This window comes from Schistocerca serialis, chromosome 9, assembly GCF_023864345.2.
Source record: "Schistocerca serialis cubense isolate TAMUIC-IGC-003099 chromosome 9, iqSchSeri2.2, whole genome shotgun sequence".
Lineage (NCBI taxonomy): Eukaryota > Metazoa > Arthropoda > Insecta > Orthoptera > Acrididae > Schistocerca > Schistocerca serialis.
The window spans coordinates 388790262-388811219 of NC_064646.1; the positions used below are offsets into that span (position 1 = coordinate 388790262).

The following is a 20958-nucleotide window of genomic DNA, read 5'->3' on the forward strand; positions in this document are numbered from 1 at the left end:
TGCTGGGAAGTGGCGGTGCGGTCCCCTACGGCACTGCGTTGGATCCTACGGTCTTGGCGTGCATCCGTGCGTCGCTGCGGTCCGGTCCCAGGTCGACGGGCACGTGCACCTTCCGCGGACCACTGGCGACAACATCGATGTACTGTGGAGACCTCACGCCCCACGTGTTGAGCAATTCGGCGGTACGTCCACCCGGCCTCCCGCATGCCCACTATACGCCCTCGCTCGAAGTCCGTCAACTGCACATACGGTTCACGTCCACGCTGTCGCGGCATGCTACCAGTGTTAAAGACTGCGATGGAGCTCCGTATGCCACGGCAAACTGGCTGACACTGACGGCGGCGGTGCACAAATGCTGCGCAGCTAGCGCCATTCGACGGCCAACACCGCGGTTCCTGGTGTGTCCGCTGTGCCGTGCGTGTGATCATTGCTTGTACAGCCCTCTCGCAGTGTCCGGAGCAAGTATGGTGGGTCTGACACACCGGTGTCAATGTGTTCTTTTTTCCATTTCCAGGAGTGTAGGTATATACTACAATCGCGTGAAATATAACGAATTGAGTGTGTGCTTGCCCGGGCACTGACGGGCAACTGACCTGAAACCTTGGCCCAGCACTTGTTGGGCTGGGAGGCAGGGCCGATGCATCAGCCTGTGATTAAACGGGTGCGGGACGCAAGACCACCAACGCCAGCGGGACAGCCGCCAGTTTCGCAGCGCTAATGTGACGTTATAAATAAATGCAGGCGTGGCGCGGGCTGCGAGACTGTGGCTACGGCCACGGCGACGCGCTGACTCAGCCAGCATCCTGCCATGCCCCCAGCACTGAGGCTGAGAAAGAGGTACGACTGAGACAATCTGCATCTACCCTCCCAAGCAGCACATGGAGACAATGAACTGCTGCATCCTGCCGCGCTAGCTCTGCTGTCTCTTATTTTATAAAGATGCTCGTTTCTCCCTACGTGGGTGGCAACCAACAAATAATTTTACTTATTCGGAGGAGAAAACTGGTGACTGAAACTTCGTGAAAAAAATCTCTCCGCAATGAAAAACGACTTTCTTTTAATAACTGCTACCCTAGCTAGCGCTGCTATCACTCTCTCCCCTATTTCGTGATAAAATGTACTGTTTGGTTATGTTATTTTAAATTTAAGCACTATTTGGTTAATTCTGAAGTTAATTATTGAAGCAAATAAATATTACTTGAAATAGCTGTCATTTTTCCGCATATCAGTCGCTAAAAAGATTACTTTGTCGGCCGTCAGTCTGTCTGTCTGACTGCTGGAACAATTTATTTCAGGGACTGGTTGACGTATTAAGTTAAAATTTATGTCACGTACTAAGGCCTACGGTCCTTTGGTGGTGTAAGAAATCGAAGTTTCAAAGTCAGTGCAGTCAAAAGATAAATGCATTTATTTGGAAATAATAGATTTCAGTTATCAGTCGTCCTTTTGAAATTTTATTGGCAGATCTAGGTTTCAGCCAAATACTAGCCATTGTAAATGCACTATCATTTTTGATCAATGCATGTAATGCCTGTTGGTCGTGCTCCATCCACAGTTCATTGGGTATTCAATAAACTGTGGATGAAGCCCGATCAACAGGCATTGGTCAATGGTGGCCGAGCAACTGGCTCGTCACAATAGGCCAGTGACTACTCTTGATGAACTGTGGTATCGTGTTGAAGCTGCATGGGCAGCTGTACCTGTACACGCCATCCAAGCTCTGTTTGACTCAACGCCCAGGCGTATCAAGGCCGTTATTACGGTCAGAGGTGGTTGTTGTGGGTACTGATTTCTCAGGATCTATGCACCCAAATTGCGTGAAAATGTAATCACATGTCAGTTCTAGTATAATATATTTGTCCAATGAATACCCGTTTATCATCTGCATTTCTTCTTGGTGTAGCAATTTTAATGGCCAGTAGTGTATCTTTGCTGACGATCCTTACTTTGATCGCTGAATTCCCGCCAAGATACCGCTACACTGGCATTACCGCAGCTCAGCCTGTTGTAAATGACGAGCAGCAAGAATCACGTAATACGGGTGCAGCTCATCCATCACGGGTCTGATATAACGATTAAGGCGGAGCTCCGGCGAACATGCGATAATGCAGACGGCGACTACCTGGGCTCGAGATGCAAAACTCTCCCACGCCTGCAGCGGCGCCACTGCAGGCGCCCACGCGGAATCACGCCATTGTTATCGCTGGCTTCGACCTTATCTGACCTTCACTGAAGTATAATGTCAATGGCATTAGACGAGCGAGAACGCACCGTGGCTATGACAATGAATTTTCACTCTGCAGCAAAGCGTGCACTGAACTGAAACAGTGTGCCGAGACGGGACTCGAACCCGGGACCTTTTCCTTTTGCACGCAAGTGCTCTACTGGCTGAACTATGCAAGCTCGACTCAAGACCAGCCATCACAACTCCACCTCCGCCAGTACCTCTTCGAGACTTGGTCCGAAACAGTTGTAGTCTACCAGGAAGTTTCACGGTCAAAATTATTGGGAATATTTTCGGAGAACAGCGATCTTGTGAGCTATATAAAATTAGTGTAAAACAGTGTCGATCACAATGGCTATTCTATTTGAAAGGACCAGTTTCGGCCGAGTCTTAGGCCATCTTCAGGATAGCACCCCCATCCGTAGTTGACGATGTCCAGAACAGCGAGTAGACTGAAAATGCTTCCTCGCATTGTGAGCAGTTTCAGCGACTGAGGTCTACTGACTCTTCTGGACATCGTCAACTACAGCTGATAGTACTATTCTGAAGATGGCCTAAGGCTAGGTCGAAACCGGTCATTTTAAATAAGATAATCATTGGGATCCAAACTGTTTTCCGCTAATGTTGCATAGTTTCTTCATTGTCATCACAATCAGGCTGAACATACCGTCAGGTCTGATATAACACTTCTTGTGGAGGGATTTTTATGATATCTGTGTGGAGAATTCTGATCTTCGAGCCTAGAACTTTATATGCGCTTGCAGATTTCTGTCGTCCGTCATGCTGTAATTCGGAAAAAAATTTCCATTGACCTGTACGTGATCAAGGATTTCATTCCTTCTTCTCCTTCTCCTCATTGTTAGTGGTAGGGGTGGCTGGACTCCCTCCTTGTCACTACACCCATCAGTTAATCCAAGGGAGAGCATTGCTTATTTATATTTTCTGCTAGCAGTCACTTTTATTTGTTTTTAAGTTTAGTTCAACATATTGCAACGCGTTTGGCCGGCCGAAGTGGCCGTGCGGTTAAAGGCGCTGCAGTCTGGAACCGCAAGACCGCTACTGTCGCAGGTTCGAATCCTGCCTCGGGCATGGATGTTTGTGATGTCCTTAGGTTAGTTAGGTTTAACTAGTTCTAAGTTCTAGGGGACTAATGACCTCAGCAGTTGAGTCCCATAGTGCTCAGAGCCATTTGAACCATTGCAACGCGTTTCGAGCGTGTTGCACTCATCCTCAGGCGTTTATGCATACAGAAAATCGTTGCTTAAGAATAAAATTTCTGAAGACAAATTAACATAAGACTTTTTGTTTATTGTACGCTGCTGGCATGGCTAGGGGATATTTGGTGGGAAGGGGATCAGCTTAAGATGTTTTATTTTTAAATAACGAGTTTCTGTACATACAAACGCCTGAAGATGAGCAGAACACGCTCGAAACGCGTTGCAATAATTTAAACTAAACATAAAACAAATAAAAGTGACTGGTAGCAGAAACTGCAAACAAGCAATTATTCCACAGAATTACGGTTCTCAAACGCAGTCAGTATGGCCACAAGTAATAAGGGAGAGAAGTTGCGTGCGGGAAGTCTGTGAATCGTGTAAACTTCCCGCTGCTTGTGTATCATATTCTGAGGTGTAGATTGAGGACCAGCTCAGAAAAAGAGCGTGAGAAACGGTCTGACACCACAGTTAGGCTGTCCTATGGACCAGACCTTTTCGTCTACTGCGTTGAACGCTAACCTGTGTGAGCAGGTAAGGTGACTGCAGTTAATGACAAGACGAAAAATGTGGTTGGAAGATGGGAGACCTATTAAGAACGTGAGATTACCAATACCGTTAATGAAATACAGGTACTACACCAGACATAGTGCGAGGACTGAGTGTACCTTCGGTAGAACGTGTGATGGTGGTGTTTCTGGTGCTGGTAGTGGTGGTGATTTGTTTCACAGTAAACAAAGACTTCATTTACGAGATACTTATCGTGACTCTACTAAAAAAATTACACATTACTTTATTCAGTTTTTACACGCAAACAATGCATGAAGTGCTTTTGATATTTTTCTTCGTAGAATGGAATCTTGACCCGGTGACATGGCGAAGTGACTGAGGAGCTGGTCTCGTATTTGGAATCACCACGGCTCTAATCTACATCAGATTCACGTTTTTTGTTACTTTTCGAAATATCTGAAGCTAATTCAGGGATGAGTCACTTCCGTATTCCATAAAACATTTTATCTGACAAACAACTTTAAGCCAAGCTTAACGTATCTGTTCTTCAACGGTATTAGCAAACGAGTACATCTTGAGGAATCTTAGAATGGCGTCCAAAACATAAAGACGAAAGTAACTTTTGCATGGTGTAAATTAAACATATTCGTAATTGCGAATATGGACAACCTAAGAATGGAATGGTAACAATGAAAATTTGTGCCGGATCGGGGCTCGAACACGGATTTCCCGCTTATTGCGTGCTGCCGCCTTACCTATTGGCTATCCGAGCTCGACTTATGGCGAGACCCAAACTTTCACGTCGACAACCTGCAGTCGTACATCCATTACGTGTATTCCCACACAGGGGACACATTTCACATGAAAGTCGCTTGCCCGGTGACGGGCGGGAAGTACGATACTGCAGTGCAGGCATGCATGTCCGAAGGAACTTTGCATCGTAAATCGGAATAACACGGGCACTGCAATATGTTTGTCCCCTGACAACGGGGAAGCGACTTCCAAGTAAAATGTCTCGCCTGTACTGGAATATACATAATGGATGTACGAGCACAGGTTGTAGACACATGGTTGACGATATGTGGAAGGTTGGGTCTGGTCGTGAGTGTGCTCGGATAGTCAAATGGTAAGGTGACCCCTCGCTATAAGCGGGAAATCCGTATTTGAGTCGCGGTCTGTGACAAAAAAAATGGCTCTGAGCACTATGGGACTCAACTGCTGTGGTCATTAGTCCCCTAGAACTCAGAACTACTTAAACCTAACTAACCTAAGGACATCACACACATCCATGCCCGAGGCAGGATTCGAACCTGCGACCGTAGCAGTCGCACGGGTCTGTGACAAATTGTCATTGTCGTCATTTCTTTCTGCAGCTGATGGTTGCCCCTATTGGCAGTTGCGAATACATTTAATGCCAACGGCCTTGCCGCAGTGGTAACACCGGTTCCCGTCAGACCAACGAAGCGCTGTCGAGCTGGCCTAGCACTTGGATGGGTGACCATCCGGTCTGCCGAGCGCTCTTGGAAAGCGGGGTGCACTCAGCCCTTGTGAGGCAAACTGAGGAGCTACTTGATTGAAAAGCAGCGGCTCTGGTCTCGTAAACTGACATACGGCCGGGACAGCGGCGTGCTGACAACATGCCCCTCCGTATCCGCATCCAGTGAGGCCTGTGGGCTGAAGATGACACGGCGGCCGGTCGGTACCGGTGGGCCTTCATGGTCTGTTCGTGCGACGTCTTTTTAGTTTTAGAATACAGGGTGTTTATAAATGAATATCGCGGTTTTAATGCTTTATAATATTTATTACATTACACTTACAGTTATAAATGATATGTCAGATGAAAGAGCAACTCAAACAGTTTTACCAAGAACCTTATAAATGTTCAATGTGAGTACCATTTGTCACACGGTATACATCAAGTCTATAGCCGAGTTCTTCCCAAACGTTGATAAGTGGGTCTTCAGTGATTGTAGCAACTTCTACTTCAATGCGGTTTCTTAACTCAGGGAGGTCTGCTGGTAGCGGAGGCACGTACACACGATCCTTGATGGAGCCCCAAAGCAAAACATCGCATCGCGTTAGGTCGGGTGAACGTGAAGCCCTTGCAAAGCAAGCCCTGTCATTGGGCCGCTTGCGGCCTATCCAGCGCTTGGGTACAGTGAAGTTCAACCAATCGCGTACTTTGCTATGCCAGTGAAGTGGCGCACCTTCTTGCTGGAGAATGTAGTTCTCTGGCTCATCTTCTTCCAACTGAGGGAAGAGCCATTGCTCTAGGGTATCAAGTAGACTGTACCGAAGCAACACGCAATGAGATGAACAGATACGACACTTTTATTCGAAGACAATAATTACACTGAAGTCACCGCACCTCATGATGGTTCCCTGCACATTACAAAAGGTGTTAATAGAGTGTGTGACCACTACGGACGGTAATGTACGCTGTGCCACGTACTCCCATGCTGGACACAAGGTTGATGATGAGGAGTTCCAGTGGCGGGCTTTCCATTCATCCACCAGCTCGGTTGACAACTGCCAGATGGTCGTCGGTACAGGCGGACATGCAGCGGTACGTCTCCACTATGCATCCCACACGTGCTTCATGGTATTTAAGTCGGGGGAATGGGCAGGCCAATCCATTCGCAAAACATCCTGTCTATCCAAGAACTCCTACACCTGCGTAGTTCGACGCGGTCGCGATTTGTCATCCATAAAAATTAAGTCAGGACCGGACGCAGCCCTGAAAAGACGAACATGGGGCGTACAATGTCACAATAACGTTCACCGGTGAGTGAACCCTATTAAAAGATTCGGAGGTCACTGCGCCCATGCAGCGTTGTGCCTTCCCACACTAAAATACATTGACCACCAAAACCATCATGCCCGACAGTGCTGGACCTACTGTCGTACGGCGAGGTGCGGTACCGCGTAATACATCCAGAAACATTGTCGAACATTTTGAATATACAGGTTGCTTGAATGTGACTTATGAAGTACTATTATTCGAGAGCAGCGGAGTGCCACACATCTAGCTCATTTGAATAGTCCTCGTCGGTAAGCATTTCATACAAAAAATAAGTAAAGGTAACAAATGCCACATTAAAAAAATGGTTCAAATGGATGTGAGCATTATGGGACTTAACAACTGAGGTCATCAGTCCCCCAGAACTTAGAACTACTTAAACTTAACTAACCTAAGGACATCACACACATCCATGCCCGAGGCAGGATTCGAACCTGCAACCGTAGCGGTAGCGCGGTTCCAGACTGTACCGCCTAGAACCGTTCGGTCACGTCGGCCGGCGCCACATTAAAAATAATAGAAGACTTTCGCATTAATTGATAACAAGAAAGGGCGTGGTACAAGACCGCCCCATTAGATATTAGTCTTAGGACATGGTGTCATGTATGCAGGAGAACTGGACTAGAAATCATAGATGAAACATAGCTAAATCATATATTATTGCTGACGACCAAGTCGTTATAGCACAAGACTGAGAGCATGCAAATTAAATTTGTAATCAGTTAGGACTACAACACAATAACTGGGCTCTGAAGATTAATTATATATAAAAAACGGAGTACCCTACTAATGATCTAGATGAACTGCACGTACATTGGGAGAAAATTTTGAAAAAATCAGTAATTTACAGGAAAGGTAGAAAAATCGGATGTTGAAGTTAATGGGATTATTAATAACGGCCGCAAGATCATTCGGACGCTCATCTCAATGTTATGGAGCAGGAATGTAATGAATGCAACTAACAGTAACAGATTCAAGTCGATATTAGAGAGTGTAGTCTTGTATGCAGCAAAGAACAGGACAATTAATGAGAAACATATTAATAAGCTGAAACTATTGAAGACAGATTTGTGGAGAAGATCAGCAAGGCTTTTACGTAAAGTGAAAGTTAAAGCAGTGAAGTGTTAAACAGAATGGAACTAAAAAAAATAATATGTGATCTGTTGGATAGATGGAAATTGCACTGGTATAGAGGAAACAAGAATATCAAGACTTACATTAAGGTGCAAAGTGAAGGAAGCAGGAGAAGAGGATGGCCCATGACAACCTGGTTCCAAAATGTACAGCTGATAATGAGAATACTTGGTGCAGAAAGAGGAAATGTATGAGATAAAAATACACAGAAGAATGTCTTAAAGAGGGATGTTGAATAATTGCGTATTTGTATTGTGTTAAACTGGAGACGTAGAAACTACAGAGAGGCTTCGTCTCACCGTAGCCCTCAGTGGTTCACAATCCCACAACAGGCCACAGCAGTCCTTCGACCCCACACCCGCCCCACACCGAACCCAGGGTTATTGTGCGGTTCGGCCCCCAGTGGACCCCTCCGGGAACGTCTGATACCAGACGAGTGTAACCACAAATGTCTGCGTGGTAGAATAATCGCGGTGTACACGTATGTGGAAACGGTGTTTGCATAGCAATCTCCGACACAGTGTAACTGTGGTAGAATAAGGGAAACCAATCCGCATTCGCGCGAAGCAGATGGAAAACTGCCTTGAAAACCATCCACAGGCTGGCCGACACGCCACACCTCGACACTAATCCGCCGGGCGGATTCATGCTGGGGACCGAACGGCACGCCTTCCCGTTCGGGAAGCAGCGCGTCAGACCGCGCGGCTAGCCGGGCGGTCTGAATAATTGCGTCCTAATATATCTAATTTTCTGAACTACACTCCTGGAAATGGAAAAAAGAACACATTGACACCGGTGTGTCAGACCCACCATACTTGCTCCGGACACTGCAAGAGGGCTGTACAAGCAATGATCACACGCACGGCACAGCGGACACACCAGGAACCGCGGTGTTGGCCGTCGAATGGCGCTAGCTGCGCAGCATTTGTGCACCGCCGCCGTCAGTGTCAGCCAGTTTGCCGTGGCATACGGAGCTCCATCGCAGTCTTTAACACTGGTAGCATGCCGCGACAGCGTGGACGTGAACTGTATGTGCAGTTGACGGACTTTGAGCGAGGGCGTATAGTGGGCACGCGGGAGGCCGGGTGGACGTACCGCCGAATTGCTCAACACGTGGGGCGTGAGGTCTCCACAGTACATCGATGTTGTCGCCAGTGGTCGGCGGAAGGTGCACGTGCCCGTCGACCTGGGACCGGACCGCAGCGATGCACGGATGCACGCCAAGACCGTAGGATCCTACGCAGTGCCGTAGGGGACCGCACCGCCACTTCGCAGCAAATTAGGGACACTGTTGCTCCTGGGGTATCGGCGAGGACCATTCGCAACCGTCTCCATGAAGCTGGGCTACGGTCCCGCACACCGTTAGGCCGTCTTCCGCTCACGCCCCAACATCGTGCAGCCCGCCTCCAGTGGTGTCGCGACAGGCATGAATGGAGGGACGAATGGAGACGTGTCGTCTTCAGCGATGAGAGTCGCTTCTGCCTTGGTGCCAATGATGGTCGTATGCGTGTTTGGCGCCGTGCAGGTGAGCGCCACAATCAGGACTGCATACGACCGAGGCACACAGGGCCAACACCCGGCATCATGGTGTGGGGAGCGATCTCCTACACTGGCCGTACACCACTGGTGATCGTCGAGGGGACACTGAATAGTGCGCGGTACATCCAAACCGTCATCGAACCCATAGTTCTACCATTACTAGACCGGCAAGGGAACTTGCTGTTCCAACAAGACAATGAACGTCCGCATGTATCCCGTGCCACCCAACGTGCTCTAGAAGGTGTAAGTCAACTACCCTGGCCAGCAAGATCTCCGGATCTGTCCCCCATTGAGCATGTTTGGGACTGGATGAAGCGTCGTCTCACGCGGTCTGCACGTCCAGCACGAACGCTGGTCCAACTGAGGCGCCAGGTGGAAATGGCATGGCAAGCCGTTCCACAGGACTACATCCAGCATCTCTACGATCGTCTCCATGGGAGAATAGCAGCCTGCATTGCTGCGAAAGGTGGATATACACTGTACTAGTGCTGACATTGTGCATGCTCTGTTGCCTGTGTCTATGTGCCTGTGGTTCTGTCAGAGTGATCATGTGATGTATCTGACCCCAGGAATGTGTCAATAATGTTTCCCCTTCCTGGGACAATGAATTCACGGTGTTCTTATTTCAATTTCCAGGAGTGTATTTTTACAATGCTGACAAAAGAAAAGTGAAACACCCGAAAGGAGAGAAGGAAATGAAATGGTACCACACTGATTGAGACGGTATGTGATGTCACTTCATAGACTACAAAATCAAGTCAGATTTACAAATAACTTGGCGGTATGAGTCCACTTACCAGTATGACGCTGGGCACCCTCTGGTCTGGGTGTATGTACTCATACGGTTGGGAAGGGTTTCATAAGGCCGTTTTAGCCTCTTCTGAGTCAAGCTGGTCCACAACTATTGTAACTGGTCCTTCATATCTTGGATACGGGTATTGGGAGTGAGTTGACGTCGGAGCTGGTCCACACATGTTCTGTCGGCGACAGATCTGAGGAATTTACTGGCCGCAGGATTACCTCATGATCACACAGACAGTTCACAGACACATGTGCCATGAGTGGACGAGCTTTGTCCTCTTGTAAGATGGCCCCAAGACACTGTAGCGTGATAGGTATCACATGAGGACGCAGGATGTCGGTGACGCACTGTTTTCCATTCAGAGATTCCTCAACCGCTGAGGCCGAGCGGATATAGGCGCTTCATTCCGGAACCGCGCTGCTGCTACGGTCGCAGGTTCAAATCCTGCAGCCATCTGAACCATCCTCAATCACTATCAGCCGTGAGCTGAAATTGTACCATATACCACATCATTGCACCACGAACTGTGCCTGCCCAAAACACTGCAACATTGTTATGTCTCCCTAGGTAGCCACCATACATGACGACGGTCATCCAGCGTAGTGCGGAGCCGTGATTTATCGCTTTACAAAACGCGTCGGCGTTCGTCAGCAGTCAATGCTTCCCAACCACGACACCACTACAGATGCAACCGTTTGTGTTGCAGTGTTAACGGCACCTACACTTGGGACGGTAATTCCCAACTCTGACTACTACTAGTCTCAGTCCAATGATGCGAGATGACAGAGAATGTTGCTAGCAGTCGATTACTTGTTCTGCTGGTGCAGAAATAAGGGGTTTATGGTTTCATTGGTGTCCACACGGAGATCGTCTCTTGTGGTGGTTAGACATGGTAGACCAGAACCTTGGCGACGAGTAAGCATGTCCTCGCGTTCCCATGCAGTCCAACATCGGGCCACTGTTACTTCCGGAAACCCTACAAACGTAGATATTGTTGAGTTTGATCAGACTGCCAAATAGAGACCCACAATGAGGCCGTTTTCAGACTGTGTTAGCTTCTTATGGCGCTTTCTCACACGAGTACATGGCATATCCTTGCCCTTCAGCGTGGTGACTCAACACATGACACTGTTAACGTCCCTTACGAGCGCTACCAGCCCTAGTGACGACACTAAACACGTACAGTACTAATGCATTCTGGCAGTCGTTCTACCTGTCACAGAGAATTGCACCATTTACATACGCCGCCCCCCCTCCCCCAATGTTGTGTACTTGTATATCTGACCGTATGTTCTGGGTGATTCACCTTTTTTTTATCAGGCAGAAGGAAACCTCTGTCTTGAGAAAATTTCCATTAATATCAATTATCTTACTAAATAACAGTTCGGATTTCAAAAATTGTGTTCCACTGAGACAGCAATATACAGTTTCGCTGTCCACATAATAGAGTCCTTAAATAGTGAGATGTCACCAATAGGAATTTTCTGTGACTTATCCAAAGTATTTGATTGTGTGAACCATGAGCATGACATTATGTTACAGAAACCACAATTCTATGCAATAAATGGGATATAATATGAGTGATTTAGGTCATATCTACAGAATAGGAAACAGAAGTTTCTTTATATGGTTGAAGTGATTTAAGGGACTTTGCCACTTCATCTAACTGGAGTGAAATTACATTAGGTGTTTCACAGGGTTCGATCATAGGTCCCCTTCTGTTCTTGATATATGTGAATGACCTCCCTTCTTATCTGAAATAATAAACTAAACTGCCACTGTTTGCTGAAGATACAAGCATCATTATTGATCCAGTGAAAGAAACTCCAATAGAAAATGATACAAATAATGTCTTTAGGAAACTTATTAATTGGTTCTTCTGCGAATGGACTTGCTCTGAACTTTTAAAAAACACAGTACATCCAATTTTCTGCTGCAAGGAGTACAGATCCTTCAGTAAGTAATAACACATCAACAGAAGTCAGTAGCCATGGCAGAGCACACTACGTTTTTGGGTGTACATACAGATGAGAATCTTAATTGAAAAATTCATATTTTAGATCTTCTAATGCGATTAGGTCCAGCAACTTTTGCAGTCATGATAATTGCCAATTTTGAGGATATAGAAATTAGTGAACTAACGTACCTTGCATACTTTCATTCTCTGATGTCGCACAGAATAATATTTTGGGGTAACTTAACACTCAGGCAAAAAGTATTCACTGTTCAAAAGAAAGTTGTTACAATGATGTGTGGGGCTCACAGTCGCACAGCTTATAGGCATCTGTTTAAAACGTTAGGAATTCTTACAACAGCCTCACAGTACATTCACTCAGTAATGAAATTTGTTCTCTACAGCATCGACCAGTTTAAAAATAACTGTGACATTCATGATTATAATACCAGAAAATAGAAAGACTTACACTATCCTCTACTTAACCTACATTTGGCACAAAAATGGGTAAAATATGCTGCTGTAAAACTTTTCAATAAATTACCAGATGAAATAAAATATCTGACAGACAGCAATAATAGTTTCAAAAATAAATTGAAATCATATCTCCTTGACAACTCCTTCTATACCATAGACGAATTCTTGAACAGGAATAAATAAAGCTATAGGTATAATATAGCCAGTCTGTGCCATTTAAGGGAATGGGGTACGTAATAAAAATTTTAAAAAGGAGAAAGAACCTTGATTCATGTGTACATTTCTTACGCACTTGACATGTTCCCCATCATAACGATTACCGTGAGATTGTTCAGTGGAACACGTAACTCACTAACAAACAAACATCATTCTCCATATGTTGTGGTGCCCTGGCTTGTAAGCTGTCAGTAAAGTTAATCTTGCAATAAAAAAAAAGATAAATTAAGAAGAACATAAAAGTAAATGTAAGAAAAATATAATCTTCCAAAACAAAGAAAAGAAACGAAGTTTCGTGTTGACCGCACCTTTTGTATCCATTGAATCCACTGGTAAAATCATGAGGAAAGAAATATCGATATTGGTGTCTTGCTTGTAAGCCCAGTCTTTTTCAATGACATATATGAAGGCGTTCCCGTCATCCGGGTTCTCCTTTGTTCTTGGTGCACACCGATGTAGTCGAGGATTATCAGTGTTTGCTTGCCACACAGCCAATGAACAGTGCTGTTATCAGCAGGATTAGACTGTTCGTGGAAATTCAGAATTCGATTTCGATGTAGACTGGCTGACACAGACGAGGCATTGTTTCCAGAAATAGGTGCACACTGTAAACGTCACCTTTTACTGTTGTTACTGTTTGGTCACCAGACTCATGCAGAAAATCGTCTCCCGGCTTGTACATTCATCTAACATGATGTGCAGCAGTCTGAATTACAAAGAATGTCACTCATTAAGTTAAGGAGAAATGGAAGTAAGAATGTGATAACATTATTTTTCTGTGAACACAGTATTTGAGGAATGTGACTATAAACCAATGTAACATTGCGTTAACTGAAAAAGAAACAGCATCTAGTATTAAACTTGCATTCAATCATTTACATTAAATCGTTTAGTATGACTTTTTTTTTACATTGGGTTGTCGAACCTTATCGCTAAGAACTTAGTGTAAATATAAAAACTTCTTTATACAAATACAGCATTAGAAAAATTATATAAATTCCCTTCGAAGTCAGACGTTAGAGGCGTAAATGTGAAACGTCCCCTGAGAAAAATTTATGAACTACTGTGCTGATAAACCTCTTACATTATTTGATTTTCAAACAGCTGAGCAGAACTGAACGTACTCAGACATTTCGCTCTTTACCTATTCTGATCAACGCTAAACTGACACACAATATATTTTACTGGAACGCAATCTGACTTTCAAAAATCCTACAAAAGAATGGCCCTGACTAACAATAACCTATACCTTTCATGAATCACTTACCTCACAAAAATGTTCGTTACTCGAACTACCGCAATACAGCGAGCGCCACTACTGCCAGCTAAATAAAAGATTCTAACTACTGAAGGCACTAACTACTTATAGGCATAGTTGGCAAATGAAAGATTTTGATAAAGAACAAACAATGTATTTACCTTAATAGTGTTCAAAAGTCATCATATATATATATATATATATATATATATATATATATATATATATATATATATATATATATCTCAGTTCATGATATCCGATATTACAGATTTACTCTTTCTGATGGACACACGTCCAGATCATCCGCTCTCAAAATTCTGCCATCTCTCTCCCCACATCCACCACTGCTGGCGGCTCACCTCCAACTGCGCAACGTTACGCGTTGTTAACAGCCAGCTGCCCAACACTACAATAGCAAATTCCAACAACGCAAACCAGCCACAGACTGCACGCAGCACAGTCAGTGATTTTCATACAGAGCGCTACGTGACGTTACCAACATAAAAATCTTAACAGCCTACTTACAAATGTAAATCAGGTTTGATTTAGGTGGTGAACTAATGGGAAGCTGCCTATTTGAAAAGAAATCTCTCTGCATTCGCCTTAGCCTATAATGAAATTGTCAAAAACCTAATCAGATGACAGGACAGAGATTTTAAATCCGCTCCTCCCAGAAACAACTACCTCACTGACTGTTCAGCTTTGTTCATTATGTCCTATACTTCTTATGCTTTACATAGATACATAAGGAAAATACCTTCCTGAGAAATTATTTTAACCTTAAATATTTATGTTGTTCCCTTTTTCTGCTTCTACTTCGTGGTTATTTTATTGAGAGTACTGGGCATATTTGCTTGGGAGGAAAGATTTGCATTTTTCTCATTGGGAAGGTGCGCTCCCAACATGGCCTCTAGTTTCTGTTCGTCGATAGAAGGCGGTCAGTGAGTCTCATTCGGAGGCGAGAGCGTCCACGGGGAATAGAGCAGTTTCGCGGAAGTGGGGCCGTGCCTCGCGTCATGCTTTTGTTGGCTAGAGCCGACGCCTGTCCTGGCTGATGGCAGAACCACTGACGTCTCCAGGAATAATTGAGAGTGTGACATTCCTGCGCTCTCTCTACGGAGTTCAAAAGGATGGGACACTGTGGCGTCCCCCGTGCAGTGTGACAAAGTCGCTCGCTTTCGCTCCCAATGTTTGGTTTATCCACTCGAATGAGTCAGTCCTGCCACCACACTTGTCGTGAAGAGGTTTACCAAGCGGTGGGACACTGTTCTAGACCAGTACCTACCTCTTGTTTGTTAATGAGCGTTTTGTAAGTAAAGAGCGGCAAGACTGTGCTGAGTTCTCTGTTTTTTCAGAAAATAAGCGATTTTCTAGTTCGTCATATTGGAACTGCATTTGAGTCATTCCCTCTATGTGGAGTGATTTTTCAAAGTTGGCAGATGAGGGCTATTCATGTCCCAGCCGCCGTCAGGTGCTGACCAGTGCGCCATAGATGATTTTTGGGGAAATGTAAGTGTTACAAATTATGGCAGCGCAATGCGTACTCTGAGCAGGTCGCAGCTTACTTCTTCTATCACGCAACTTATGTTGCCCGTTTGATTAAACTTTTTTGTCTCTTTTGTCTCCTTATTTTAAATTCGCGAGCTGTCCAGACAAAATCTTGCTGCGTTTTGTCCGTACTATCTTTCGTATAATTTGGTACTCCCCACAGTTTGGTCTTTGTCAATTTTATGTGAAATGTGTGCGTCATAAAGAGCAAATAAAAATCTGATTTACTCAGATTTAACTTAAATTTCAAGATCGCTTAACTGATTTACAACCGTTCCATGGTTAGGTGACCCAATAATCACTGATACAATGTGTTGTATACTTAACTTGCTTTGTCAGTATGACGGTGTTTTAGTTGTGTATAGTTGCCAAATACAACCAGAATTTAAAGGCCCCATCGAGTCTGAAAAACGTTAAGGGTGGAACAAAACGATACCGGCAAACTTCAAGGGGATGTAGAGGGCGGTTTGAGGATCAAATTGAACTGCGGACCCATGACCAAAAACGTCATCCAACGATGCTACCGACTATTTATGTCAGAGGTCATCAAACTTTTTTTACAGCGGACCAAATAGCTGATAAGATTACGAGTGCGGGCCGCATCATCACTCTGCACAATACTTGAAGGCCAGAACAAAGCTTTGGAAAAAAAGACGAAAAAGTAACAACAGAAGTCCGTTTTAACCATGGGTAAGGGACGTACAGTGCACAAATACCAAAAGCAACCAACACATTTATTTACTATAAAAAATTATCACAGAAGACGTAGTGAGCATACATCCGAATCTCACAAACTAAGCGGCAAAAAAACATTAGTGAGATTTGTGAAACTACAGTTTTCAAGATATCATCAGTTTTTGGTTTGATGGTTCTGCAGCCAATAAATAAAATTGCTTTGAATTGTTCATCAGGCAATCTCGTTCGATGTGCTGACTTAACATACTGCATTTTTTAAAACGTTAGTTCCAAACACTGATGCCATACTAGCGACAAATTTCTTCAGTTTCGGAAACTCGACATCAGATAAATAGCTAAGCAGCGGTAAAATTCAACAAGCTTTCCTTCTCTATGCTTCTCTTTCAACCACTCATTCGGTTCCAAATAAGTTAATTCCAAGTATAGTTCAACTAGCACATATCAAGGTTACAATCAAACGGATTCTGGAACAGAAGAATATCACTCTCATTTCTGTGAAGATCTGAAAATCTCTTCGAAAAGTGCTTCTTCAAGTCACGAATGATTTTTTCGCAAAATCAATTTTGACACATTCGGGGACTGTAGCAAAAAACAATTTGGAATGGTGAGAACGAGAAAAGTTCTCTCCCTTCATTTTCGCTACAGACAGTGACAATTTTTGATGATTCTGTAGAGATCACAGATGAGATTATCCTTTCCCTGAAGCATTAAGTTCTGTTTATTCGTGTGGGATGTGATGTCGACCAAAACCGCTAACTGCGACAGCCAGGTGGGATGTGACACCTGTTGATCAGCTCTACCTTTTTTTCAGTGAGGAAAACATCGTTTCATTTCGGAAGTTGTGAAGACGAAACAGGACGCTCCCGCAGCTGTGCCACCTCAGTGCTGTTTGATAAGGCAAGTCACAGCATTCAGAATAAATTTCTTCAAGAAAAGCGTGCCACTGACCGTGTTTGAGTGCATCTCCCCAACCGTCACTACAGAAAACGTTGGTCTCAGTGTACAAGAAATAACTAATTCTTTTCCACAGAGCGTTTGCTGATATATGATGCGATGTATGAACAGACACACCGGAATTTACAAATCTTCCAACTGAGTACTGTACATTGAACATAGTAAATTTAAGGAATGTAGTAGCCAGCAGGTCTCCTCACGTCTTAAGACCTCGTAATATTCTTGACGTAATATTAACATTTAAATTGTACCACAACGTCCCGTGTTCCATACGTTGTAGCAAGCAGACTGAAGTACCGTCGACGAGCCGGATGAAGAGACGCAGTGGGCCGTATCCGGAGCGCTGGCCGTAGTTTGACGACCCATGGTCTAGGTTATAGGGGGCCTTCGACTACCGCTAGGCCAGCGGAGTTGAGTTTCTACGCTGGGCGATCTCAAGCGGAATTTCTCACGATGGTCCTGACACTGTTTATTGCGTTAAATCGCGCTGAGGCCGGCCGTGGTGGCCGAGAGGTTCTAGACGCTACAGTCTGGAACCGTGCGACCGCTACGGTCGCAGGTTCGAATTCTTCCTGGGGCATGGATGTGTGTGATGTCCTTAGGTTAGTTAGGTTTAAGCAGCTCTAAGTCTAGGGGACTTATGCCCTCAGATGTTAGCTCCCATATGCTCACAGCCATTTGAACCATTTGAGCCAAATCGCGTTGAACGTGTTCATGACTTCCACAACAACACAGAGGAGACAGATAACATTGTGTATTCGTACAAATGTACGTTTGTGGCCTGAAGACTGGTCTAACTGCAAGCATTGGCCTCTACAACTTGAACGCTCAACAGCGTCGTTGGATGAGGTTTCCGGACATGGGTTCATAGCCCCAATTTATTCTTTCACATAACCATCTACAGCTGATGAAATGTTCGGTAATTTCCAAGAATGATTGATTATCGAAGTTGCTGTCCTATCAGCTGAAGATAAAGAGTAGGGAATTCGTCGAAACGTTGCACTACGACTTTGCTTATAACCCGAGAGGATTCCATCAACAATTTTCACCGAGAGAGCCTGCATTCCTACACTGGTGTGCAAAGCTTAGGAACGGAAGTAACTTTCATATTATGTGTCACAGCCAAGCAACATAGCTCGATGAAATTTGGACCAAACATAGACACGACTGCTACAGTATAGTGCAGAAAGTAAACGAAACAAATACGCAGTCAGACGAATAGAAATGACAGTTTTATTCGAAGATAATAATCAGACTGAAGTCACCGCCATTCATTATGTTCCCCTGCGCAGTAAAAAAGGCGGCACAGGGCTCTTAATAGCGTGTGTTATCACCACGGCCGGCAGTGCGGGCTCTGCAGCGTGCTTCTATGATGACCACAAGGTTCGTAATGAGTTCTTGAGGTAGGGCGTTCCATTGCTCCACCAGCGAGATTGACAACTGCTGGATGGCTTTTAGTACCATATGGACGTGCTGAAACACATCCCACATGTGCTCGATGGAATTTAAGTGTGTGTAAGGGGGGGGGGGGCGGCGGGGGGGGGGGGGGGGGAGGGGAGGGGGCAGTCTATTCGCCGAATATCATCTCGTTGGAGGAGCCCTTCCACCGGCGCAGTTCGATGCGGTCGCGCATTGTCGTATACAGGATGGTCAATTGATAGTGATCGGGCCAAATATCTCACGAAATAAGCATCAAACGAAAAAACTATGAAGAATGAAACTCGTCTAGCTTGAAGGGGGAAACCAGATAGCGCTACGGTTGGCCCGCTAGATGGCGCTGCCATAGGTCAAACGGTTATCAACTGCGTTTTTCCAAAATAGGAACCCCCATTTTTATTACCTATTCGTGTAGTACGTAAAGAAATATGAATGTTTTAGTTGGACCACTTTTTTCGCTTTGTGATAGATGGCGCTGTAATAGTCACAAACGCGTAAGTACGGGCTATCATGTAACATTCCGCCAGTGCGGACGGTATTTGCTTCGTGATACATTACCCGTGTTAAAATGGACCGTTTACCAATTGGGGAAAAGGTCGATATCGTGTTGATGTATGGCTATTGTGATCAAAATGCCAAACGGGCGTGTGCTATGTATGCTGCTCGGTATCCTGGAAGACATCATCCAAGTGTCCGGACCGTTCGCCGGATAGTTACGTTATTTAAGGAAACAGGAAGTGTTCAGCCACATGTGAAACGTCAACCACGAGCTGCAACAAATGATGATGCCCAAGTAGGTGATTTAGCTGCTATCCGGCTAATCCGCACATCAGTAACAGACAAATTACGCGAGAATCGGGAATCTCAAAAACGTCGGTGTTGAGAATGCTACATCAACATCTATTGCACCCGTATCATATTTCTATGCACCAGGAATTGCATGGCGACGACTTTGAACGTCGTGAAAGGTTCTGCCACTGGGCATAAAGAGAAATTACGGGACTATGACAGATTTTTTGCACGCGTTCTATTTAGCGACGAAGTGTCATTCACCAACAGCGGTAATGTAAACCGGCATAATATGCACTATTGGGCAACGGAAAATCCACGAAGGCTGCGACAAGTGGAACATCAGCGGCCTTGGCTGGTTAATGTGTGCTGCGGTATTATGGGAGGTAGGATAATTGGCCCCCATTTTATCGATGACAGTCTAAATGGTGCAAAGTATGCTGATTTCCTACGTAACGTTCTACCGATGTTACTACAAGATGTTTCATTGCATGACAGAATGGCGATGTACTTCCAACATGATGGATGTCCGGCACATAGCTCGCGTGCGGTTGAAGCGGTATTGAATAGCATATTTCATGACAGGTGGATTGGTTGTCGAAGCACCATACCATGGCCCGCACGTTCACCGGATCTGACGCTCAAAATGGCTCTGAGCACTATGGGACTTAACACCTGAGGTCGTTAGTCCCCTAGAACTTAGAACTACTTAAACTTCTTTAACCTAAGGGCATCACACACATCCATGGCCGAGGCATGATTTGAACTTGCGACCGTAGCGGTCGCGCGATTCCAGACTTAAGCGCCTAGAACCGCTCGGCCACCCCGGCCGGCAGATCTGACGTCCCCGGATTTCTTTCTGTGGGGAAAGTTGAAGGATATTTGCCATCGTGATCCACCGACAACGCCTGACAACATGAGTCAGCGCATTGTCAACACATGTGCGAACATTACGGAAGGCGAACTACTTACTGTTGAGAGGAATGTCGTTACACGTATTGCCAAATGCATTGAGGCTGATGGACATCATTTTGAGCATTAATGTGATATTTACAGGTAATCACGCTGTAAGAGCATGCGTTCTCGGAAATGATAAGTTCACAAAGGTACATGTATCACATTGGAACAACCGAAATAAAATGTTCTAACGTACCTACGTTCTGTATTTTAATTTAAAAAACCTACCTGTTACCAACTGTTCGACTAAAATTGTGAGCCATATGTTTGTGACTATTACAGCGCCATCTATCACAAAGCAAAAAAAGTGGTCCATCTAAAACATTCATATTTCCTTACGTACTACAAGAATATGTAATAAAAATGGGGGTTCCTATTTAAAAAAAAAAACGCTGTTGATATCCGTTAGACCTATGGCAGCGCCATCTAGCGGGCCAACCATAGCG

At 45.0% G+C, this 20958-nt stretch overlaps 1 protein-coding gene across 1 annotated transcript in view; it reads left to right on the forward strand.

Moving 5' to 3' along the window:
- The first annotated feature begins 735 nt into the window (after positions 1-735).
- LOC126419635 (rho-related GTP-binding protein RhoU-like) overlaps positions 736-20958 on the forward strand; it is a 106630-nt gene continuing 86407 nt past the window's right edge. The window contains exon 1 of the mRNA XM_050086824.1: positions 736-837. Coding sequence (XP_049942781.1) covers positions 736-837 — 102 coding nt within the window. The remainder of the gene's footprint in view (positions 838-20958) is intronic.